Source organism: Netta rufina, assembly GCF_964035555.1.
Source record: "Netta rufina genome assembly, chromosome: 5".
Classification (NCBI taxonomy): Eukaryota; Metazoa; Chordata; class Aves; order Anseriformes; family Anatidae; genus Netta; species Netta rufina.
The window spans coordinates 10,687,895-10,707,467 of record NC_140128.1 but is presented as its reverse complement, the minus strand read 5'-3'; the positions used below and the strand labels follow the sequence as shown (position 1 = coordinate 10,707,467).

Here is a 19,573-nt window from a genome sequence, read left to right as displayed (position 1 = left end):
TCCAGAAGTCCCCACCTTAACCCACGTCTTGTTGGACGTAAGAATTTAACACTAGGCTGTGTTGTCATTCAGGTCTTGTGTATGGTTAACTCAACTGAACTTTTCTTCCTACTTTGAATGTCTGCTTTTGTAAGCTCTTTGGAAACGCAGCAGGTTTGCCAGTGTTGGTAGCATCACTGATGACAGGACTAGTTGACATCATTCATCTTTCCCAGTATGGATGCTTAAAATACCACACATTTGTTAATTAGAAAAGTTCTTTCTGTTTGAAAAATACTACTTTTCTCTCATTACAGGAGAGTTTAAAGAATTAATACTGTTTATGTATGTGGTTTTTTTTTCAGCTGAATTCCTGGTTGACCTTACCTTGTCTCTTGTTAAATATTTGAAACACATTTTTATCCTATCAATTTTCTAAACTGCATGTGTACCCAGTGAGGTGTACCCCATAAGATGAATCCCTTAGGTTATAGCAGCAAAAGGTATTCCATTGAAATTGAATTTGATTCCAGCTGATTGTTTTGTTATACTAATCTGTTTCACCTGTCATCTTTGCAATGTGGTCACCTAGAATGAAAGGTCAAATTAGTATCAAAAGAAATCCTTTTTATTCCTTCAAAATTAAACTATTAATATTTAACTATTTAAATTACTATTAATTTTTAACATCGTAATTCAGTGATCTTTTCCTGTAGCATTGGAATTCTTGTCAGCGTTATTCACAGGGATGCTGCTGCTTTCACTGTAAAATGGAGATTAGATGGAGGGCTCCTAGCTGACATCCAATCTGTATGTACGGGAGCTTGTGGAAGGAGATTTTCTCTAGGGAATTCATCACCGTGATGCCGCGGGCCTCGCCTGTGTGTTCAGGTTTTCTAAGGAGTGGTTAAAATCAGAAGTTCCATTGCCTTCTGTGGGAAAGAGTTGCTTAATTTCTGTAACGCTGATTTAGTGCTGATAGCAGCACTTGTACAACATCCTTTGGAAAGACATACACCTCTTCTCTGCAACTGTATTCGCTGTTCTCAGACATCTGTCACCTGTGTCACAGAAGTGACACATAAGACACAGATCACTAATGATAATAATTGGGTTTGAGCTCTTTTAGATGGCAAATATTAAAGGACTGAAATTATAGTTTTTATCAAAACCATGTTCCAGCTGTAATTATATCGCTTCCTTTCATTCCCCCTCCTGTAGGACACTGTGATGAAGGGGAGGCTCCAGAGGAACCAGAGAACATTTTTTTTCTTTGTATAGGGGTGTTCATCTAGGAAATCAGCAACAAATACAGAAAATGTCTTTGTAAGGGTTAGAGATAGTATCTAGAGCAGGATTATTATTTGCCGTGTAAAGTATGTCTTCATTCAAATAATAAAAGCATTTTATTATTGTTTCTTTTGATACAGAAAGTCTCTGAAGCCAGTGTCTGAGTATATCCCTCCTGACACCTTCCTCCCAATAATTTGACCGTGATTGTCTGTCTAGTGCTTAACCTGTGATAAGTTCACATCTATCGCTTTCCCAGTGGGCTTTTGTCAGACTTGTTTCAGCCATTCCTTGTACATGATTACCAGCAACCCTTTAAAATTGTCTCTTGATTACTTGATATCTTTTGTATATATGAGCTATCCTTGAAAGGTCATTAGTGTTCCAGCATATAAAGTGTTTACCTGTTACCTAACATTAACATATGTGGGGTTTCTTCTAGATTCTTACCTTTTTGTTCAAGTGGCTCAAATATTCCAGAGCCGGTCTCTTCTCTGTTCTTGTTTTTAAAGTGTACATTGTAAACAATTTCAATATATTAGGTCAGTTTTGCACTGACATAGCACTTTTCTAAACATTGCTTTACAGAAGAGGTAGCACAAATATCTTAGTCACCAAATCATGTAGAGGGTTAATGAGAGAGGGGTGGAATTCAGATTGTGCCATATGCGCTTGCTGCTGGATTGTGATTTCTCAAACTCTAGGCATGTTCTGTAGGAAGATCTGTGCTCCATTTATCTAACAGCAGTGCTGCTCCTTTCTCTGTGCTGGAGTGCTCTCTATAATCCTACTCTTCTTCCCTGAAATATATGTTGTAATTAGATTCTAAGCAACACAGTAACATGTAATACGCATAGGTACCGGTGTTTGGTGGAGGTTGTTTTCTTTTGTTTTCTATTTGTTTATTTTTAAATCCATTTTAAAATGATTGTATTGTATTTATTCTTTATTCTGGATGACTTGCAACCATTTTCTCACTTTGCCTTAATGAAGTACCATCCTATTTATAGGAATACATTTTTATTGACATTATGAGAATGTGGATACAGTTTGGGGTGAAGAGGTTACCAAATCCTAGTTCTAAGCCCTCCTTCCCTCCCTCGCAATATTTAGCGTTAATGCAAAGATTTCTTTAGAGTTGTTTACGCTTTCTTTTGGGGACTGGAAGTAACAAGTCTGTGTGGACGATTGCTTGTTCTGCTCCCCTGGTGGGAATGTATAAGCAAGGAGTTGTGGTGGAAGGAAGCTCAGGTTGGATAGCTTGCATCAGAGCCAGTAGGCGTCGTACAACTGAGAACTGGCCTCAGGATTTCTGGGTAAAACCAGTGATGAGCCCACTAGAGGGAAGGCTTCGTTAAAGAAAATGTGGGGCACAGAGGGTCAAAGCATCAGATGGTACAGTATTGGGGAAATAATGTAAAATAGAGAGGATTTGAAATACTTGATGCTTGGGGCATGTGCTTTCAGGCAGTCCTGAAGAGTTAAGGGGCATCATTCAGAAAGAAAAAGGAATTTAAGGTATAAGTGTAGGCTTTTGATCCATGCTGAACTTCAAATTTTCCCATAGCATGGAGCAAAAGAAGTTCCTGTGTTGGTATTTCACCTTGGTATTAGAGGGAAAATTTCTTTCTGACACAGGTTTTGACTCAAAAGACTCTTTTTAGTTGCTTTTTAAAAACAGCAATGAACAGAAAAGCACAGGATTGTCAGGAAATAACATGCTTCTTCAGCATGTGTTTCTGTAGACCTAGCAACATCATGGAAGAGATACATGTTTGCTTTCCTGAAAAACAAAACACTGAGGGAAAAAAAAAAAAAAAAAGGATTTTTAAAAATTAGATTTCCCTTCTGATATTATTCTGCAGTATAAAAACATGGAAAATATGGATAATGCTAAAACAAAACCAAAAAAGCAAATAACAAAAATGGTATGCTTTTATTCTTATTTATTATTTATTATTTATTTATTTGTGTGTCCTGGCTGCTTATTTAAAATCTCTAGCTATGCAGATGTTGATGTTGCCTTTTGTTGGAAGGAAAAGGCAGTTTCCAGGTTCACCATCGCTTGATTCTCATCTCTTTTGTTCAACTTCATCTCACATTTTCTAACCCCAGTCGTGAAGTTTTATGCTTCCTTCAGTGTTTGTGATCATTTAATCTCACTTCCTAAGGCTTCTCGCATGCTTGTTTGTGTGGACAGGTTTTGTCAGTATTAGGTACTCAAGCTGAGCATGGAATTTCATTGTGCCTTCTATAAGCTGATTTTTGAAGATGTTCCTTGCCTGGTGTTTTGCTTCTCTTCCTAATTACCTCATGGTTTGCCAAACACTGTGTGCAGTATCCTACCACCTGCAGCAGAGAGGCCCTGGGTAATTCTTAGTGAGTCAGACACCGGTTAACACTGAAAAGGGAGCCAGCAAAAATGTATGTGACTTTGTATCCTAGAGACCCTTGCTTCGAATCTCTGGTGTATTTCTGCAGATTTCTGCAGTGCTTACTGTAGTATTTGATGATGTGACGTTACTGCCTCTGTCCTCCCTAAAATTCTGTGCTAAATTTTCATGGAGGAGACACCTTTCTTATATCATCAGTTCTCTTGCATAACCCCGTACTTAAATTCCTGTTTTACTGGTATAGTAATACATACCATTCATTTGCTGTCACTTTGCTGTGGCTGCTAGTGACTTTTTAATGCATTTGGAGTAGAAGTCACTTAGAGAAGAATTCCCTGTTTGAATAAACCTCAATCAACCATTTTTTTATTTAGTCTAATAGAGATGTTTGCATATCTAAGTAATTTTTATTAATTTTTTTTTTTTTTTTTTTTTTACTAAAGTGATGAAAGTGCAAAATGAAGTTGTACTGTCAGTTAGTTGTGAGGGCTTGAGCAATGGACAGCATGTGCATTCTGTTTGATCTATCTTTTGTCTCAGCAGTGGCATCTTCACACTGCGTAGTGTTTTGCTGTTAGAAGAAGGCATAGTTGCAGCCAAAGAAACTCAGGTTGTGATCTTGTCAGATCTCATAAGACAAGTATGCTCTAGCATGATCACTATTATTGTACAATATCTCCAGGGAAAAACTAAGTGCCTTAGGAAATGGTGATTCACTAGTTGCTGTTTCTGCCTACAAATCCAAATTGATTGTGTTTGTTGAGAATAAATGTAATGCTGAAGTTGCACTCTTCAAGGGGTAAAATTATTTGATCACTTCCTTCCATTTACTAATTCTGTGGTATTTTTGTGAGGCCAAAGGAGTAAACTGAAGACTAATATCGAAGAGTGACATAAATAGGATTACTACTATTTTTTTTCTTTCAAGTGCTGAGAACCTGTTTGTCCTAGTTAAACACACTGAGGCAAGTTAGGTTCTCAGAAAAGCATTTAGTAATTTCAATGCCCAAATACTGTTTTAGAAGTCAATTTTTAGATATGCGTTTTCAATAATCTCAGTCAGCACTCCCCGAGTTAGTTGTGTGAGCTGCAACTAGATTCACATTCTATTTACTTCAGTAAAAAACAGCACTCCATCCCTAATTTATCAAAAGTTGAAAGTACAGTGGTCTCCATCACTTTTGCAGAATTTGTTTGATTAGAAACTTGTACATGAAATGCAAAGGTGTTAAGTCTATGGGGGAACCTAACAGTTTGACTCTGTCTAACTTTTTAAATGGAAAATTGAGAAAAGTAGTCTATGTAACTTTTATATTCCCTGTAATACATGCTCCAACACTGCAAGCCTTCTCATTGCATCTCTAATAGGTGTGAAGAAATAATAGGCGTCCCATTCTCAGTATACATGAACTCTGCTACAAAACTTTAACTATGATGTTGTGTTCTTGTATGAGCAGATTGACACTTCTGTCACACTTGCAGTTACATTTACGAACAATTCCTCATTAATATATTGCAGTAGCTCTAATATTCTTTTGTGCAAGTTTGAAATGGGCATTGTATTGCATTTTGTAATTTATTTTTTTTAATGTCAAAGTTAAAGCACATTTTCAGAGTGCTGAAATAACTCTTTGGAACTCATTTTGCCAACATAAGTTCATTAAGCTATGATGAAATGTTGACTAAAAATTGCATTCAAAGGTCAATCAGATATGATTTTTATTAGTGAAGTAGAGAGTTCTTCAAAACAAAGCTTGCAGCTATTGTTGAACTGAAAATACCTGAAAGATGGGGCTCTGATACCAACTTCATAAAATATGTATCTTTCACAATTTTATGGATAAAAAGCATCCTTTCCTTTTAGATTAAGTTATATTGCTATATAAATAAATCAGTACTATATTGCTGTAGGGTTTCTTTTTTTTTTTTTTTTTTTTTTTTTTTTTGACACAAAAAGCAGGTATTTGCGCTGTACTCAGCTTATAGTAAAACAGAGGCAAAATAAAACCGGATCTTAAGATCTAACGGTAACAGGCATCTTTTCTGCAAACTGTAAATTTGGCAGTGACAGCTTCTAGACAGTTTCAGGTTCTGGTGTTATGTGTTCTTCATTTTTCTAAGTGAATGTCCTATGTGAGAAGCTGAGAACTTCACAGAGATGTTCTTACCACTTCCTCTGTCAATATTAGCGATTCATGGCTCCAGTCTAGCTGGAACTGTATAGTTGGCTTTGTTTCTGCATGGTACATCATAATGAGTTACAAGGCTTTATTTGCTCTGTGTATGAAACGGTCTCATAATTGTGTCAAGAAAAGCAATAGCTACTCTGAGAGATTTGGAATAATGGTTTACAAAACAATTTAGTTAATGGTTTACAAAAATACAAACCAATATACACAACTCGTGGGTTTGGTCCTGAGGTGTTTGTCCTTATGGGTATAGCTCCCAGTCCACAGATGTGAATTGTAAAAATCACATTCACCATTTGGGCTCAGGCTGGAGATCACAGAAGGTGAAAGCTACATAAAAAGAGATTGAGACTGGTATGCAGACTTGGTAACTGCAAAACTCCAGACATACAGTGCATAAATTGATCATAAATCCAATACAGAGAAAGACCTTTAAGATGTTTTGGATCTCACAGTTGAGGGTATGGTTCTTTTCTCTACAACTCCACATCTCTATCATGTGTAGAGTATTACATTTTTGATAGCTTTGTTATAAAAAACAAAACAAAACACATTTCTATTTCCATTGTGACTTGGGCTTCTTCATTTCATTAATATTGCTTAGTCTTCAAGGAAACATGGTTTATGTTGCACCATGTTTCGTTACCAATGCTCTGCATGTTCCCTTCACCCTGTGCAAAAGTTTAGATGAAGGATTCAATCTGTGCCATAGTACTGGAAAGCGAGCTCCTATGCACTCTATTACCATTAAAGTTAGGAATTACTCCGAATTTTTAAGATTGAAAGTAGGCAATCCCTACTACTTAGTTTAAGTTCTGAAAGATGTTCTGATCTCTGTGGAGTTCATTCCCAGTGCTGTGAAGCTGAAGACTCTGAGTCCTATGGATATACAGCACTTTGTTCAGTGAGAGCAGTTGCAAAAGAGTTCATTCTTCTGGTAGTATGAAGTTGCAACATCTTTGAAGCCTAAAAATAACTGAAGAGCTTTTTTTTCCTTTTTTTTTTTTTTTTTTTCTTCTCTCTCCTATAGAGTGGAGTTTCTGCTGTAACATTTTATTTGTTATTTTTTTTATTTGCATCTATGCAGTAGTCTCCAAAATCTTGTGATTAGTTTTTTCTCTAGATCTGATCTGATCTGAATTCGATGCCTGTCTCTGTGATTGGACTCAAAGTTTGGTGGCAAGCTTTAGTATTAAATATACACATCTCAGTGTGCTTCATATTTTAGGTTTCTGTATATTAAATCAAGGTTGTGTAAAAGGGCGGGAGAGCTCTTTATGAAAAACATCGGTTTATGAGATGTTCTGTGTACTACAACTCTTTATGGAAAAAGTTGTCCTCTTCTTTTACAGTACATCTTTCTGTCATACTGGGTTCTTCTTACTTCTGTCTGTGTATATAAGATAAAAGTGGAAGTGGTGGGTTTTTAAGGATTAAGGTTCATCAGAAAAGCCAACACATGACAAAGAACAGTGAAGTCTCTATATACTGGAACAGAACATAGACCTTCATGTTTATTTCTGCTTTCTGCTTCTTGCTGAGGGGAAAATAAGGAAGTCTGAGCATCTCAATGCAGGAGGCATGTGCCGTAAAGACGTCACCCACTGGATGTTGAAATCGTACAAACTGATGTGCAGGTGTTATTATTTCCCATTTTTTCACACTAGCTTCTTTGGCATGAGATGGTAGTTTTAGTCCATATTCCCTGAGATATATCCTTATCACGTTAGTTATGATAAACATTAAGTATATGAATCAGATTACATTGGTTTTGTTGATAATCTTTGAATACATGATTGAAAAGAAGGTTTCATTGTGGAGTTAAAAATCTGAACTAAACCAATTAATAACTGAAGTTTTTGAAGAGGAAATTGTCAGATTAATCTCAGTGATTGTCTCTGAAAACCAGTTTGAGAACATGGATCCTATTTTGTTACACTGGTTTCTAAACAGTACTAGGTAAACTGCTTTATTAGACTAAATTAGAACAAAACTGAATAAAAAGCATAAGCATGGCTTACATTAGTAGTTTCTTTTATAAACTTCACAGAATCACAGAATCACAGAATTTCTAGGTTGGAAGAGACCTCAAGGTCATCGAGTCCAACCTCCAACCTAACGCTAACAGCCCTCCACTAAACCATATCCCTAAGCTCTACATCTAAACGTCTTTTGAAGACTTCCAGGGATGGTGACTCCACCACTTCCCTGGGCAGCCTGTTCCAGTGCCTCACAACCCTTTCAGTGAAGAAGTTCTTCCTAACATCTAACCTAAAACTCCCCTGGCTCAACTTAAGCCCATTCCCCCTCGTCCTGTCACCAGGCACGTGGGAGAACAGGCCAACCCCCACCTTGCTACAGCCTCCCTTGAGGTACCTATAGAGAGCGATAAGGTCACCCCTGAGCCTCCTCTTCTCCAGGCTGAACAAGCCCAGCTCCCTCAGCCGCTCCTCGTAGGACTTGTTCTCCAGGCCCCTCACCAGCTTCGTCGCCCTTCTCTGCACCCGCTCAAGCACCTCGATGTCCTTCTTGTAGCGAGGGGCCCAAAACTGAACACAGTACTCGAGGTGCGGCCTCACCAGAGCTGAGTACAGGGGGACGATCACCTCCCTCGCCCTGCTGGTCACGCTGTTCCTGATACAAGCCAGGATGCCGTTGGCCTTCTTGGCCACCTGAGCGCACTGCTGGCTCATATTCAGCCGACTATCCACCATTACTCCCAGGTCCTTCTCTGCCTGGCAGCTCTCCAACCATTCCTCTCCCAGTCTGTAGCTCTGCTTGAGGTTATTGCGCCCCAGGTGCAGGACCCGGCACTTGGCCTTGTTGAACTTCATGCAGTTGACCTCAGCCCATCGGTGCAGCCTATCCAGATCCTCCTGCAGAGCTTTCCTACCCTCGAGCAGATCGACACACGCACCTAACTTGGTGTCATCTGCGAACTTACTGAGGGTGCACTCGATGCCCTCGTCCAGATCATCGATGAAGATATTAAAGAGGACCGGCCCCAGCACCGAGCCCTGGGGGACGCCACTAGTGACTGGCCTCCAACTGGACTTGGCTCCATTCACCACGACTCTTTGGGCCCGGCTATCCAGCCAGTTTCTAACCCAGCGAAGCGTGCGCCAGTCCAAGCCAAGAGCAGCCAGTTTCTTGAGGAGAATGCTGTGGGAGACGGTGTCAAAAGCCTTGCTGAAGTCAAGGTAGACCACATCCACAGCCTTTCCCTCATCCACCCAGCGTGTCACTCTGTCATAGAAGGAGATCAGGTTCGTCAGGCATGACCTGCCTTTCATAAAGCCATGCTGACTGGGCCTGATCGCCTGCTTCCCCTGCAATTGCTGCATGATGACTCTCAGGAGGATCTGCTCCATGAGCTTTCCTGGCACTGAGGTCAAACTGACAGGAAACTTGATAGGAGATAGGGAATTGTGACCAAAATCTAACGAGGTACCAGGAAACCAAAGGAAGTAATTTAGTTTATTACACGAAAGTAAATATTCAAGAGGCATTATTCAGACAGGCAAATGCATGCACATTCTGAATTTTATATTCAAATTAAATCTCACTATTTCTTCCTAATTACTCAAGAGTAGCATATGTCTACTCTTTTAGAAGGCAGTCTAAATAATTTGGTGTTAAACACCAGAAGCTGTTCATCGTGTCTTAAATTACAATAGCATTTTAGTTTCTTACTAAAAGAACCGCAAATCTGATATTTCTGCAAGCACTTTTGTATGTTTTACTGCTCGTAACGATAAACTTGCAGTACATCCTAATGTTAAAGAAGATTTTTTGTTGTTGTTCTGAGTCCTGTGTTGCCTGCCTGTTTCTTTGTGGAAATGAACAGGGTGAGCTTGTATGACTGATGTTCAGAATGGACATAGATCAGCCTTATTTTGCTTCTATAATTCTCATGAGTAGGCAAAAATGCAGATTATTTATTTTTAGGGTTGTCAGGATTCACAGGTAGCGCAATAGTCTTTCACCATCTTATCTGCAATGTAATTTATTGCACGTATGCTGTTTGACTTACGAATCATGTTTCTAATTGCCTTGTTTTTTTAGGGGAGGGTCTTCCTGTGTGTTCACAGTCAAGTTTCTTTTTATTCAGTCTATTTCAGAACTATCCTTTTGTTTCATCAGAACTTCTTATGACCTGAAGTCCTGATTCCTTTAAGTCCTCAGTTCTTCTCAAATTCAAATTTTTTCATCTCTCATTTTTAAAGCCTTAATAATTAAATAGACATTTGAGTCCTAATGCCATGCAACAAAGTGTTGCTTGTTCTTGTAAATGTATTTGGAGAGATGACTTTCTCCTTTCTGAGTTTTCAAATGCCATTGCGTACATGTTGCTTGGCAGCTTATTATTTCTACATTAGGACATATTATATATAAATGGTCTCTGTATTAATAAACAGTGGTAGCATCTGATGACATTGCTATTCTTGAAGTGAGTCGTGTCTCTGTTGTATACCTCTGGCATATAAGTGTTTCCTGCATTTGTCCTTACATACCTCAGAAGCAGATTTTCATCTCTCAATTTAGAGATCAACATAGATTTCTTTTCAGTGTTGCAAATATGAGAATAAATAGAAATAGCATCTATACACAGTGTTTTCCAATGATTATTTATTTATTTATTTTTTTGTTAAAGAATGAAGGTCTGGGGGAACAAATGGGAGGAAATTGTCACAATATAAAATGTTCCTATCTTCTTAGATGGTTTAAACTGGGACCTTTTCTTCTAACGCAAAGTGAGAGTGGCTATGATGTAGGACCACTCAGTGGGATATGTGTTCCGTAATTGCATTCAAGTGTCTGTCCTTTTTAGAAGAACATTCTTATTAAAAAAAAAATAAACACTATTTTTTTTTCTGAAAAGTAAATCATGTGTCAAATACACCATTTAGAAATGATGAGTTGGAAAACCATTATGGGCTTTTGAACTGTGCAAGGGACAGCTATCCCCATGTTACAGTTACTTAGAACTCTTTTCTAAAAGGTTCTTGGCTTTACCATGTGTATAAATTTTCAAATGGTCATTGTAATTTTCTGTTAGAATTTTTTCTGTTTCTGATTTCTATACAACTAGAATAACATCCTAAATATTTTATTTTATTTTTTTTTCTCCAAGTATGTACTGGAAGAAAAAAAAAAAAAAAGAAAAAAAAAGTAGAGTCCAAGTAGATTCTACTTTCAGAGCCCATACAAATCCGGTAAGCTTCTTTCAGCAAGGAAAAGCAGAAACATCCTAGAAACTATGTTGTACTCCTGAAGAATGCATTTTTAAAAATGTATGCCCAGTACATAAGTAAAGGCTATTTTTCTCTTGTAAAATGAATATTAAAAATTATTGAAAATATTTTTTCAGTAAAAATGTGGATATTTATATTACCACAAAAAAACAAAAACAAAAACAAAAAAAAACACTACAAGAGTACAGCAATATGCCGTTTTTTTATTACCGACCATATTCTTCTGATGCTAATTGTCAGAGCTGTCAAACCTTTCACAAGCACTGAATTTCATGTACATGCAAATGGAGAAAAAATAGTGTTTACATGTACCTCTGTGTAGTTATAAATTTATACGTATGTGCATCTGTATTTATAACTGTATGACAAATCCCCCCCCTTTTTTTTTTAATTTGCATGTGTTCTGAATTATTTTTATGTAGTGTTTTTTTACTTGCAAACAATTTTGCAGTATGGTTTCGATGGCTTCGTGTAGGACACAGTACCTCAGGCAGCAAAAATATTTGCATGGTACCCCTCTCTCCCTGGTGTGTTTCCTGCTGCATTCTTGCAGCTCATTTTAGCCCAGAACTGAGGTGTGTGTGTGTGTATATATATATATATATATTAAACTAACACCAAACAAAAGTAATCTTGTGATTCCTCAGTAAGATTAGGCTAGAAAAATGGGGATATTGAATGTTTGACAGGAATACAGAATTGCTGACTTCTTTGTCCTTGTTGGAATATTCCTATTCATACTTCACACTGAAGCGATCAGCTGTCAACAGGGTTACATATTAATGTGCAGCAGCTGGAATGCATGCTTGTCTGAGCTACACCAAAGCACAAGATGCTACAGCTTGCAGATGCTTTAAATCAACTAGCCTTAATAGTTACCTGTGTTTTGAAGAAAGTTGATGGTTTGTTTAAAATTTAAGCTAGTGGCATCACAGCTGAAATGCATCATGATTTATTATTCTGGTGTTGGTTAAGGTGTAGCTAATGTAGCTGTTAGCGGAGGTTTGACCTTTTATAGTGAATGCTTTGTCCACAGATGTGGAGTTCAGTTGTGTTTGTGGTCTGCTGCTGCATGCTTTTGCCTTCTGTGTAAGTGCACAGAAAATGCTGGCTGCTGGTGTTGGGGATATTGGTGTGCTGTTTGCTTGGGCAGGGTCAGTCTACTTTGAATGTGCAACACCAGTACAGGGGGATGCAGAGCAGTCACAGCTCTCTGTGGCACTCTGGTAATTGTGCATTTTCCCATTCAGTTGTGTTACTGAGAATTTCACAGGAAGCGGTGTGCGTTTTCCCATTGCACTCGAACAAGTTTCCCCTCTGGCATTTCAGGAAAAAAGAGGTATTATGTGCTCCCTAATGTCAGTGTGCATACACACCAACTTGGTATATAGAATAAGGTTTTCTGCAGTTTGTGGGATGCATTGCTGCTTCATAATAAGATATGCAACTAAATGTCTACTTGAGACTATTTTCTGGTGAATTAACTTCGCTTTTTATGTGATTGTTATCTTTGTAAGACCATGTAATATTGAAACAAATTCTGTCAGACAGCTCCTGGGTATTCGATTCATCAAGATAAACTTATTTTATTAGTTTGCCTGTGAACAAAGCAGAGATAACTACAATGCTTATCTTTAACAGCTGTGCATTCACCATCATGCAACAATACTGATGTATAAACACCAGTGTCCCCAGATCCATAGTGCTGTCAGAGCTGATGCAATTTCAGTTTTTTGAGACAAGTATTTTTTTTGTTGTTAACTGTCCAGTTACAACTTTTTCAAATAGAAGTTTTCTGTAGAGTATTTGTTTTAAAGGTGTTCCCCAGAACTGACACATTGCTTTATGTATGCATAGAATGCACCCACACTTGATACATGCCATAATTATACAGTCATACAACAGAGGCGGCAGAGATATTATTGTAAAGAAGGTGACTAATTTCTTACCAGTGATCTTTCAAGTGCTTATGCAGGCAAATGGACTTCTTCGTAAAAAAAGAATAAAAAATAACTTATTTGTTGCTTCACAAGCTGGCCTAGCTCAAATATAAACTTTGAATATAAGGACTGTTGAGGATTTTAGAAAAGTCCATGGAACCGTTTGGAAATTCTACAAAGTTTTGGTCTAGAAATAAAATACTAGGCTTAAATATGTAGTGTGCTAGCTGTGGTTGTAGCCTGGTGGTTAGGAGTCAAGAATGGGATCTGAAGCTTCAGAGATAATTTGCGCTTTCATAACCCCTTTCTGCTTCTAGGAAAATAAAATTAAGCAGAAGGTGAACCGGCAGTTGGTATTTGATTTTTGTTTGTTTTACTCTAGAAGATTGATATTCTTTAATTTTCTGCAAGGTCTTTAACATTTGAGGATTTCAAAAGAAGGAGAAATACTTCAAGAAAAAGAAGTATAGGATCTTGTAATATTTTCATTTAATGCAGGGAAATAGAGGCATAAAAAGTAAATAATCCTCTGGCTTTACCCCAGACAAAGCACAGAATATAGGTGGAAATAACCAGAATATTTCAGTAACAGAAATACTAATACTGAAGACAGTTTGCAGAGATGTTGTAAATGAACTAAATTGTCTGTAAGCAAAGAATAGTGTTGTAATTTAACTATTCTTCTGAAATGCTACCTATTTCTTGAAATCAGTATTAATAATCCAAAGGAATGAGCGTTGGTCCTGGGAACTGCATCCTACTGCAGTGACCTTCTCAGTAAGCCTGCCGATACTTCTTGTCTTTGATCATAATCTCCTCTTGTGTTACATAATAGTAACAAAAGACACATGGAGATGGATGAATTTAGTCAAATTTATGATGACAGTTTCATTCCTGAGCTGTCATTCCATGGCAGCATGCTTTTATATATATATAAATACATATATGTCTAAACAAAAGAAATTTTAGAGCCCCATTTCTTGTGCTGCTTATTTTCAGCCAAAAGTGAAATTGTCAAAATAAGATATGACTCGAAGTTTTAGTCTCAGCTCTCCTTTGTTAAAATGGCACTGTTTGTCACTCCCTTCCATTTGTTTTTCAGCATTTTTTCCTTCCATGTTTGGTATCTGTTTAGGTAGTTTTAACTGTAACGTTAAAGGAAAAACACATTCTCTCTGATCAGCGCTTGAATGGGAGATTTTGGAAAGTGATATTCTTTGCAAATCAGTCATAATCTCCTTTAAGATGAAACAAAACACAAGTCCACCTTCCTCCCTCACTTGCCGATGTGAATATCAGGTGTTCCAAAGGGTGATCTCTTGTGAGGGAGAAGAAAACCAAAAATAACTCTCTACTGACAGAATCTTAGAGATTTTTCCATTTGGAATAAAAAGATTTTTGTAGGTTGACAGAAAATCAATGCTTTCTCATTCTTATTAGGACTGGAGTAACGTCATCTATAGACATCCCTACACCAGGGAAAATTTCATTTAAAGTTCCCATCATAGCAGCCAAACAGTCTTGGGATTCCTCATGCAGGTGAAGGTCTCTTAGTCCTTTTTGTGCTAAGAATATCAGGATCTCTGATGAAGAGCATATTCCCATGGTTAACTCTGTTGCTCTCTCTTCAAACTTATATCTGCCTAGAAAAACTGTCCTCTGTTTTAGGCATTGCTGTATGAACGCAACTTTGTCGGTGCTAAATCTTTTAACACTGCTAGCATCTGTACATCTGCAGGAGTGGTAAACAGCATTGTTTACTCTGTCAAAGTCCTGGAACAAGACAACAGACTATAATCTCTTTTGTATTTTGGCAAAACACAAATGCTACCTCTGAGAAATCATTTGTTTACATTTGAAGTGCTGAGAAGGTAATCAAGTAGTTTTGGCAATTGAGTAGAAATGTTCTGTATATAAGAGCTTATCATGAAGGCCCTCTCATTGTAGTTTGAGTACCAACACACAAAATCTAAAGGCAATGACTAGTAAAAGCAGTAAGAGGAGGAAGAGAGCATGGAGAAGGCCTGCCTTTTAAAAGAAAGTAACATTCAATTTCAACTGCCTGCTAAGCACTTCCTTGGAGGGTAGCTTGATCCTTGTGTCTGAGCACCATGAGACCAGGAGTGGCAAGAATCAGGTTAGAGTAGGGTTTCTTAAAAGATGAAGGAGAGAACAAACAGCCCTGAAGAAGCCTAAAACTCAGAGTATCTGAGGCATCTGAAAATTAGAAAGGAGCTCAAGTAAATGACCGAGCAGAGCCAGGGATCAACACAAGCTAACAAGTATAAATGTACGCCTGAATTTATCAGCAAAATCCAGGCACATATGACTGTGTGCATATGAGAATTTCTTGCTAAAAGCAAACAGTGAGTGAGCGACATGCTGCTTTGATGCTCTTTAAAGGAAAATGATGGCAATCCATATCATTTACCTGTCAAATGGATTTGGAAAAAAAAAAAAAAAAAGGCAAGCATGTCAGGTATATGTTCTGCAAACAGTTATCAAAGGTGTTTCTTTGATAATGCTTTGGTTATTTGGTTCCGAGCGTTCCTTGGAATCTACCATTCAAATCTACATGTGTCTTGATTTACCTTGAAATTGACTGTCATCCTGTGATACAGAAAAGTGAGGGCAATGCAAAGATTAATGTAAGTCTGGAGAAGCCTTTGGTCTTGCTGTTAATGAAAGGGCTCTTCCAAAGGGGTTTAATTCAGAGTATGTAAAAATGAGTATTTTCCTCATGTTTTAGAGGCACTGCTTCTTTCTTGTCTATAAAAGGCTAAATTTAGCCTGTGATCCTTTGAGCACCTCGTATTTACTAGTATATTTAAGCTTATCTTTGGTTCCAGGCAGAAATGCCATTTACCTCTGAGTAGGATGCTAGCCAGATGATTGCACTGGCATAAATGAAGATTACCAAGAAGGATTCCACATTGACGTTTATGATTAGGTTTATAGTCGAAACCCTTTGCTTGACCTGAAGAAATTTCACTGCATTCTCTTTATTCTGCTGAACAAAACTGTAAATCCACCAGCGCAGAGGTGTAAAACATTCAGGTTTTCTTTTTGCAATCCAACTGCATAAGGGAAGCTCCCAGTAATTGGAGGAAGAAGCGAGAAACTTCAGGGTCAGGTAGCTCACCACCTCTAACTGCTGCCTTACCACAACAAAATAAAGCAGGAGAGTAAAGTGCAAGAGCTGCAGCAAATTAAGCTCAGTGGCAGCAGTTAGAGATGCTGGATGAAAGCGAAATATGGCCCATAGGTCTGCAAGTTTCGTTGAGATCCAGTGGTAGGAATGGTGCTCTAAAGATATTAACTGTTGTTATGCATTATGAGAGAAAGGTTCAGCTCAGCTTGCATTAGAGCTAGTGGCCGTGACAACTGAACTGTGCCTTCTATAAAGAGCGTGTTGATAGAGTTCTATTTCCTTTGTTCACTTCCCTTGTATTTGCTTATTTCTGTTTAGTGACAGACAGTGATATATGAGTTAGTCTTCACAACAGATATTCTTCTATGATAATTTTTTTTGTGCTAATCTGTTTGTGCTGATTCTCCTCGCTGATTCTTTTTTACTGTTTTTGAACATAAATAATCATCATACATGTGCTGAGTCTTGTAATTGAAGCAGAGCCATAGCTGACTCCCAGACCAGACTTCTAGCATTCAGCCATTGTGCCAACCTTGTTATTCCACTTGGTTTTCAAATGCCACATCATCAAACTGAAAAGCTCACTGTCTCTCTCGTATATTTTTTTTCCACTTGTAGAGCACGATGAGTGCAGCAGCGGACAGCATAACTGTGATGAGAATGCAATCTGTACTAACACTGTCAGGGGACACAGCTGTACCTGCAAACCTGGATATGTGGGGAATGGGACCATCTGCCGAGGTAAGCCTGTTACTCTAGAAACAACATAAAAGTGGCAGACTCTATTAATATTTTCTGACAGTCCCCTACGTTCCAGTAACTTGTGATGGCTGGATTCTGTCAATGATCCACTGTCTGATTTATCATCTGGCAACTGAAGTATGCATGGAGATGATGGGAATTGATTTGTGCAGAACTTTGGAGCAAAAAAGAAGTATTTCTGGAATGCTAGGAGAAAAGGACTTTCCATTTACTGCCATTGAATACTGTCATTTGAGCTGCTATCTTTCAGCTTAAAATTTATGTTCATTGCTTTGGTAATTGTAGATTGTATGTGCTATCACCTTTAGCTTTGAAAATTTAATCAGATTTGTTTTAAATCAACTCATATCCTAATATAATATTGCTGTGCTTTGACTATTCACAATAGAATACATTTTTTTTGAACCTTACCTTTAAATGTTTATTTTGAAGTTTTCTCTGTGATGTAAAAAAGAAATACCTAGCATCAGCTATGCTTTATGTGAAGTGGTAGGTCATTGACTTAGGAACTTTGGGGGGCTTGTTTCTGTGGAAAAGGACAATCAGTGATGTTTTTATAAAGACAGAGCAGTGAATATATTGACCGGTTGGCTTAGAGAGGGCTGTGTCATGAAGGTGCTTCACGAGTTCTACTTCTTCTATATTTATGAATTACCTCGTCTCATGAAAAGCTATTTATTTATTAATTTGGCATGTCTGGTGCTGCATAATTTCTGACTCTAAATAGAACTGCAATTACAGGAAAACTAACTTTTAAATTTTTGAGATGATAGTTAATGAAATTGAGAAAATTCTGTACTTAGTCTGTAGGCACAAGACACTAGATATCAATTTTTAGAATGTTATGAATTGGCCAAGGAATCCCCTAAAGGAGTACTAAGATTCATATCATTCTTGTTTCAAGCTAAAGGTCTTCAAGAAGGTTAGCCTGTCAGCTGTTAAAGTAGTATCTACTGATTGCTTTTTGATTTGACTGTCTTTGGGTACTGTCCATCTGCACAACAGTGTCACTCTATTTAAAACTGTAAGATGATTTGCAATGATTTAAAGAAGATCACAAAAAGGTTATGAAAATGATGGCTAAGTTAAACCTTCCATCCGTATTGCAGTTCTATCACCTCCTTGGATGATACTTGTGAGAAATTCATTTTACTACCTTTTACTATATTACAATAAATGCAAATTACACCATACACAAATGTTTTCAGAAAAGTCTGAGTAAACAGCCTGGCTGTGTTCAACTGTGATATTTTAGTGTTTTTTTTTTTTTTTTCCCCCCTGCGGATTATATAACAAGATAAACCTTTAATCATTCTTCTGTGAAACAGGGATGTTTGAATTAGTTCATACAAAACACGTTTTCACAGTGGTTTTCTTCATTTGCACACCTGATATTGGGTTTAATGTGCCAAAAATTCGAAGTAAAACTCCTGCTTCATGGTCATTAATCCAGTAATGTTGAAGTAATGAAATTGCATTGGAAAAATGCAATAAAGCTTTATCCTCAAAATTTTGTTGAACTCTCAGTTGTGGTTAAAATACATAGTTTTTTTGGTTTTTTTTTTTTTCTTTTTTTTTTTTTTTCACAAACAAATGTACTTATAGTTACCTTTTTGAGACAGTTATACACAAAAACAGAGGAAACAGTATGTTCTTACATTCTGACTAGCAAGCATAAATTGAGGGGAAAACTGGATATTATAGGAAAGTGGCTTGCAGTCTAATTATTATATTCACTAGGGATGAGAATAATCTGTCATTACATTGGAATAGTTAGTACTGTTAAGCAGATAATATTAGAATGCTGTTGTGTTTTAGTAAATGGTAAAACTCCACTTAAAGAAGTGGTCTGAGTGTCTCAGACTGTGGTTCTGTGGTCACTTGAGGTTTTCACAGTTTGGGCAGCTAATCTAAGGAACATTTCCATTCTACCCACGGTAACCCCAGGGACACCAGTACTGCCTCTCTTTTGTTGGGTTTAATGGTGATATGTTGTAAGTGAAATTTGGCTAAAAAAAGAAGTAACAACAGAAAAATTACCAAGTACCAGTCACATCGGTTTCCTCACACAAGTGCTAGACTCAGCACAAGGAAAGAGGTCTGGACATAGCAGGATAGCTATAAAGAGTGTATGTTGTCCTTTAGTAATTCTTGGCCTTCATCTTCAAGCAACATTTTTTTTTTTTTAAATGATATGAGCCAAGGTGATAAATTTAATATAATACCATCTGAAGTTGATAAACATCTATGTTCTACTTAAACCACCTGTAAGGGTTTACATTACAGACATTTCCATGCACAAAATGGTTGTTTCAACTGCCACTGAAGTAATATCTCTGTAGTTCCATTAGAAATCTTATTAATATTGTCCAGCAACACTGTAAATAGAATAGTGATTTTATGATCAAGAATAGGATTTGCTTTTGTGCCCAATTGTGCAATATATTTAATATCATAGTCTTCACGACGTTATGAAATCAGAATAACGCTGTTCTTTGACTTCACTGACTAGTACTTTGATAACATCTTTATAAGAAAACAAAATACTGCTATTTATGTTTTAGAAAATGTATGCACATTTAAATGAAATTGCATGGTGAAATACTGGTAAATA

General features: G+C 37.3%; 1 protein-coding gene across 1 annotated transcript in view; it reads left to right on the top strand.

Annotated features, from left to right (window-relative positions):
• The window catches only part of NELL1 (neural EGFL like 1), a gene marked incomplete at both ends in the record, with an annotated part of 286,983 nt that overhangs the window by 163,820 nt on the left and 103,590 nt on the right, over positions 1–19,573 (top strand). Inside the window, one exon of the mRNA XM_084287507.1 lies at positions 16,816–16,938. Coding sequence (XP_084143633.1) covers positions 16,816–16,938 — 123 coding nt within the window. The remainder of the gene's footprint in view (positions 1–16,815; positions 16,939–19,573) is intronic.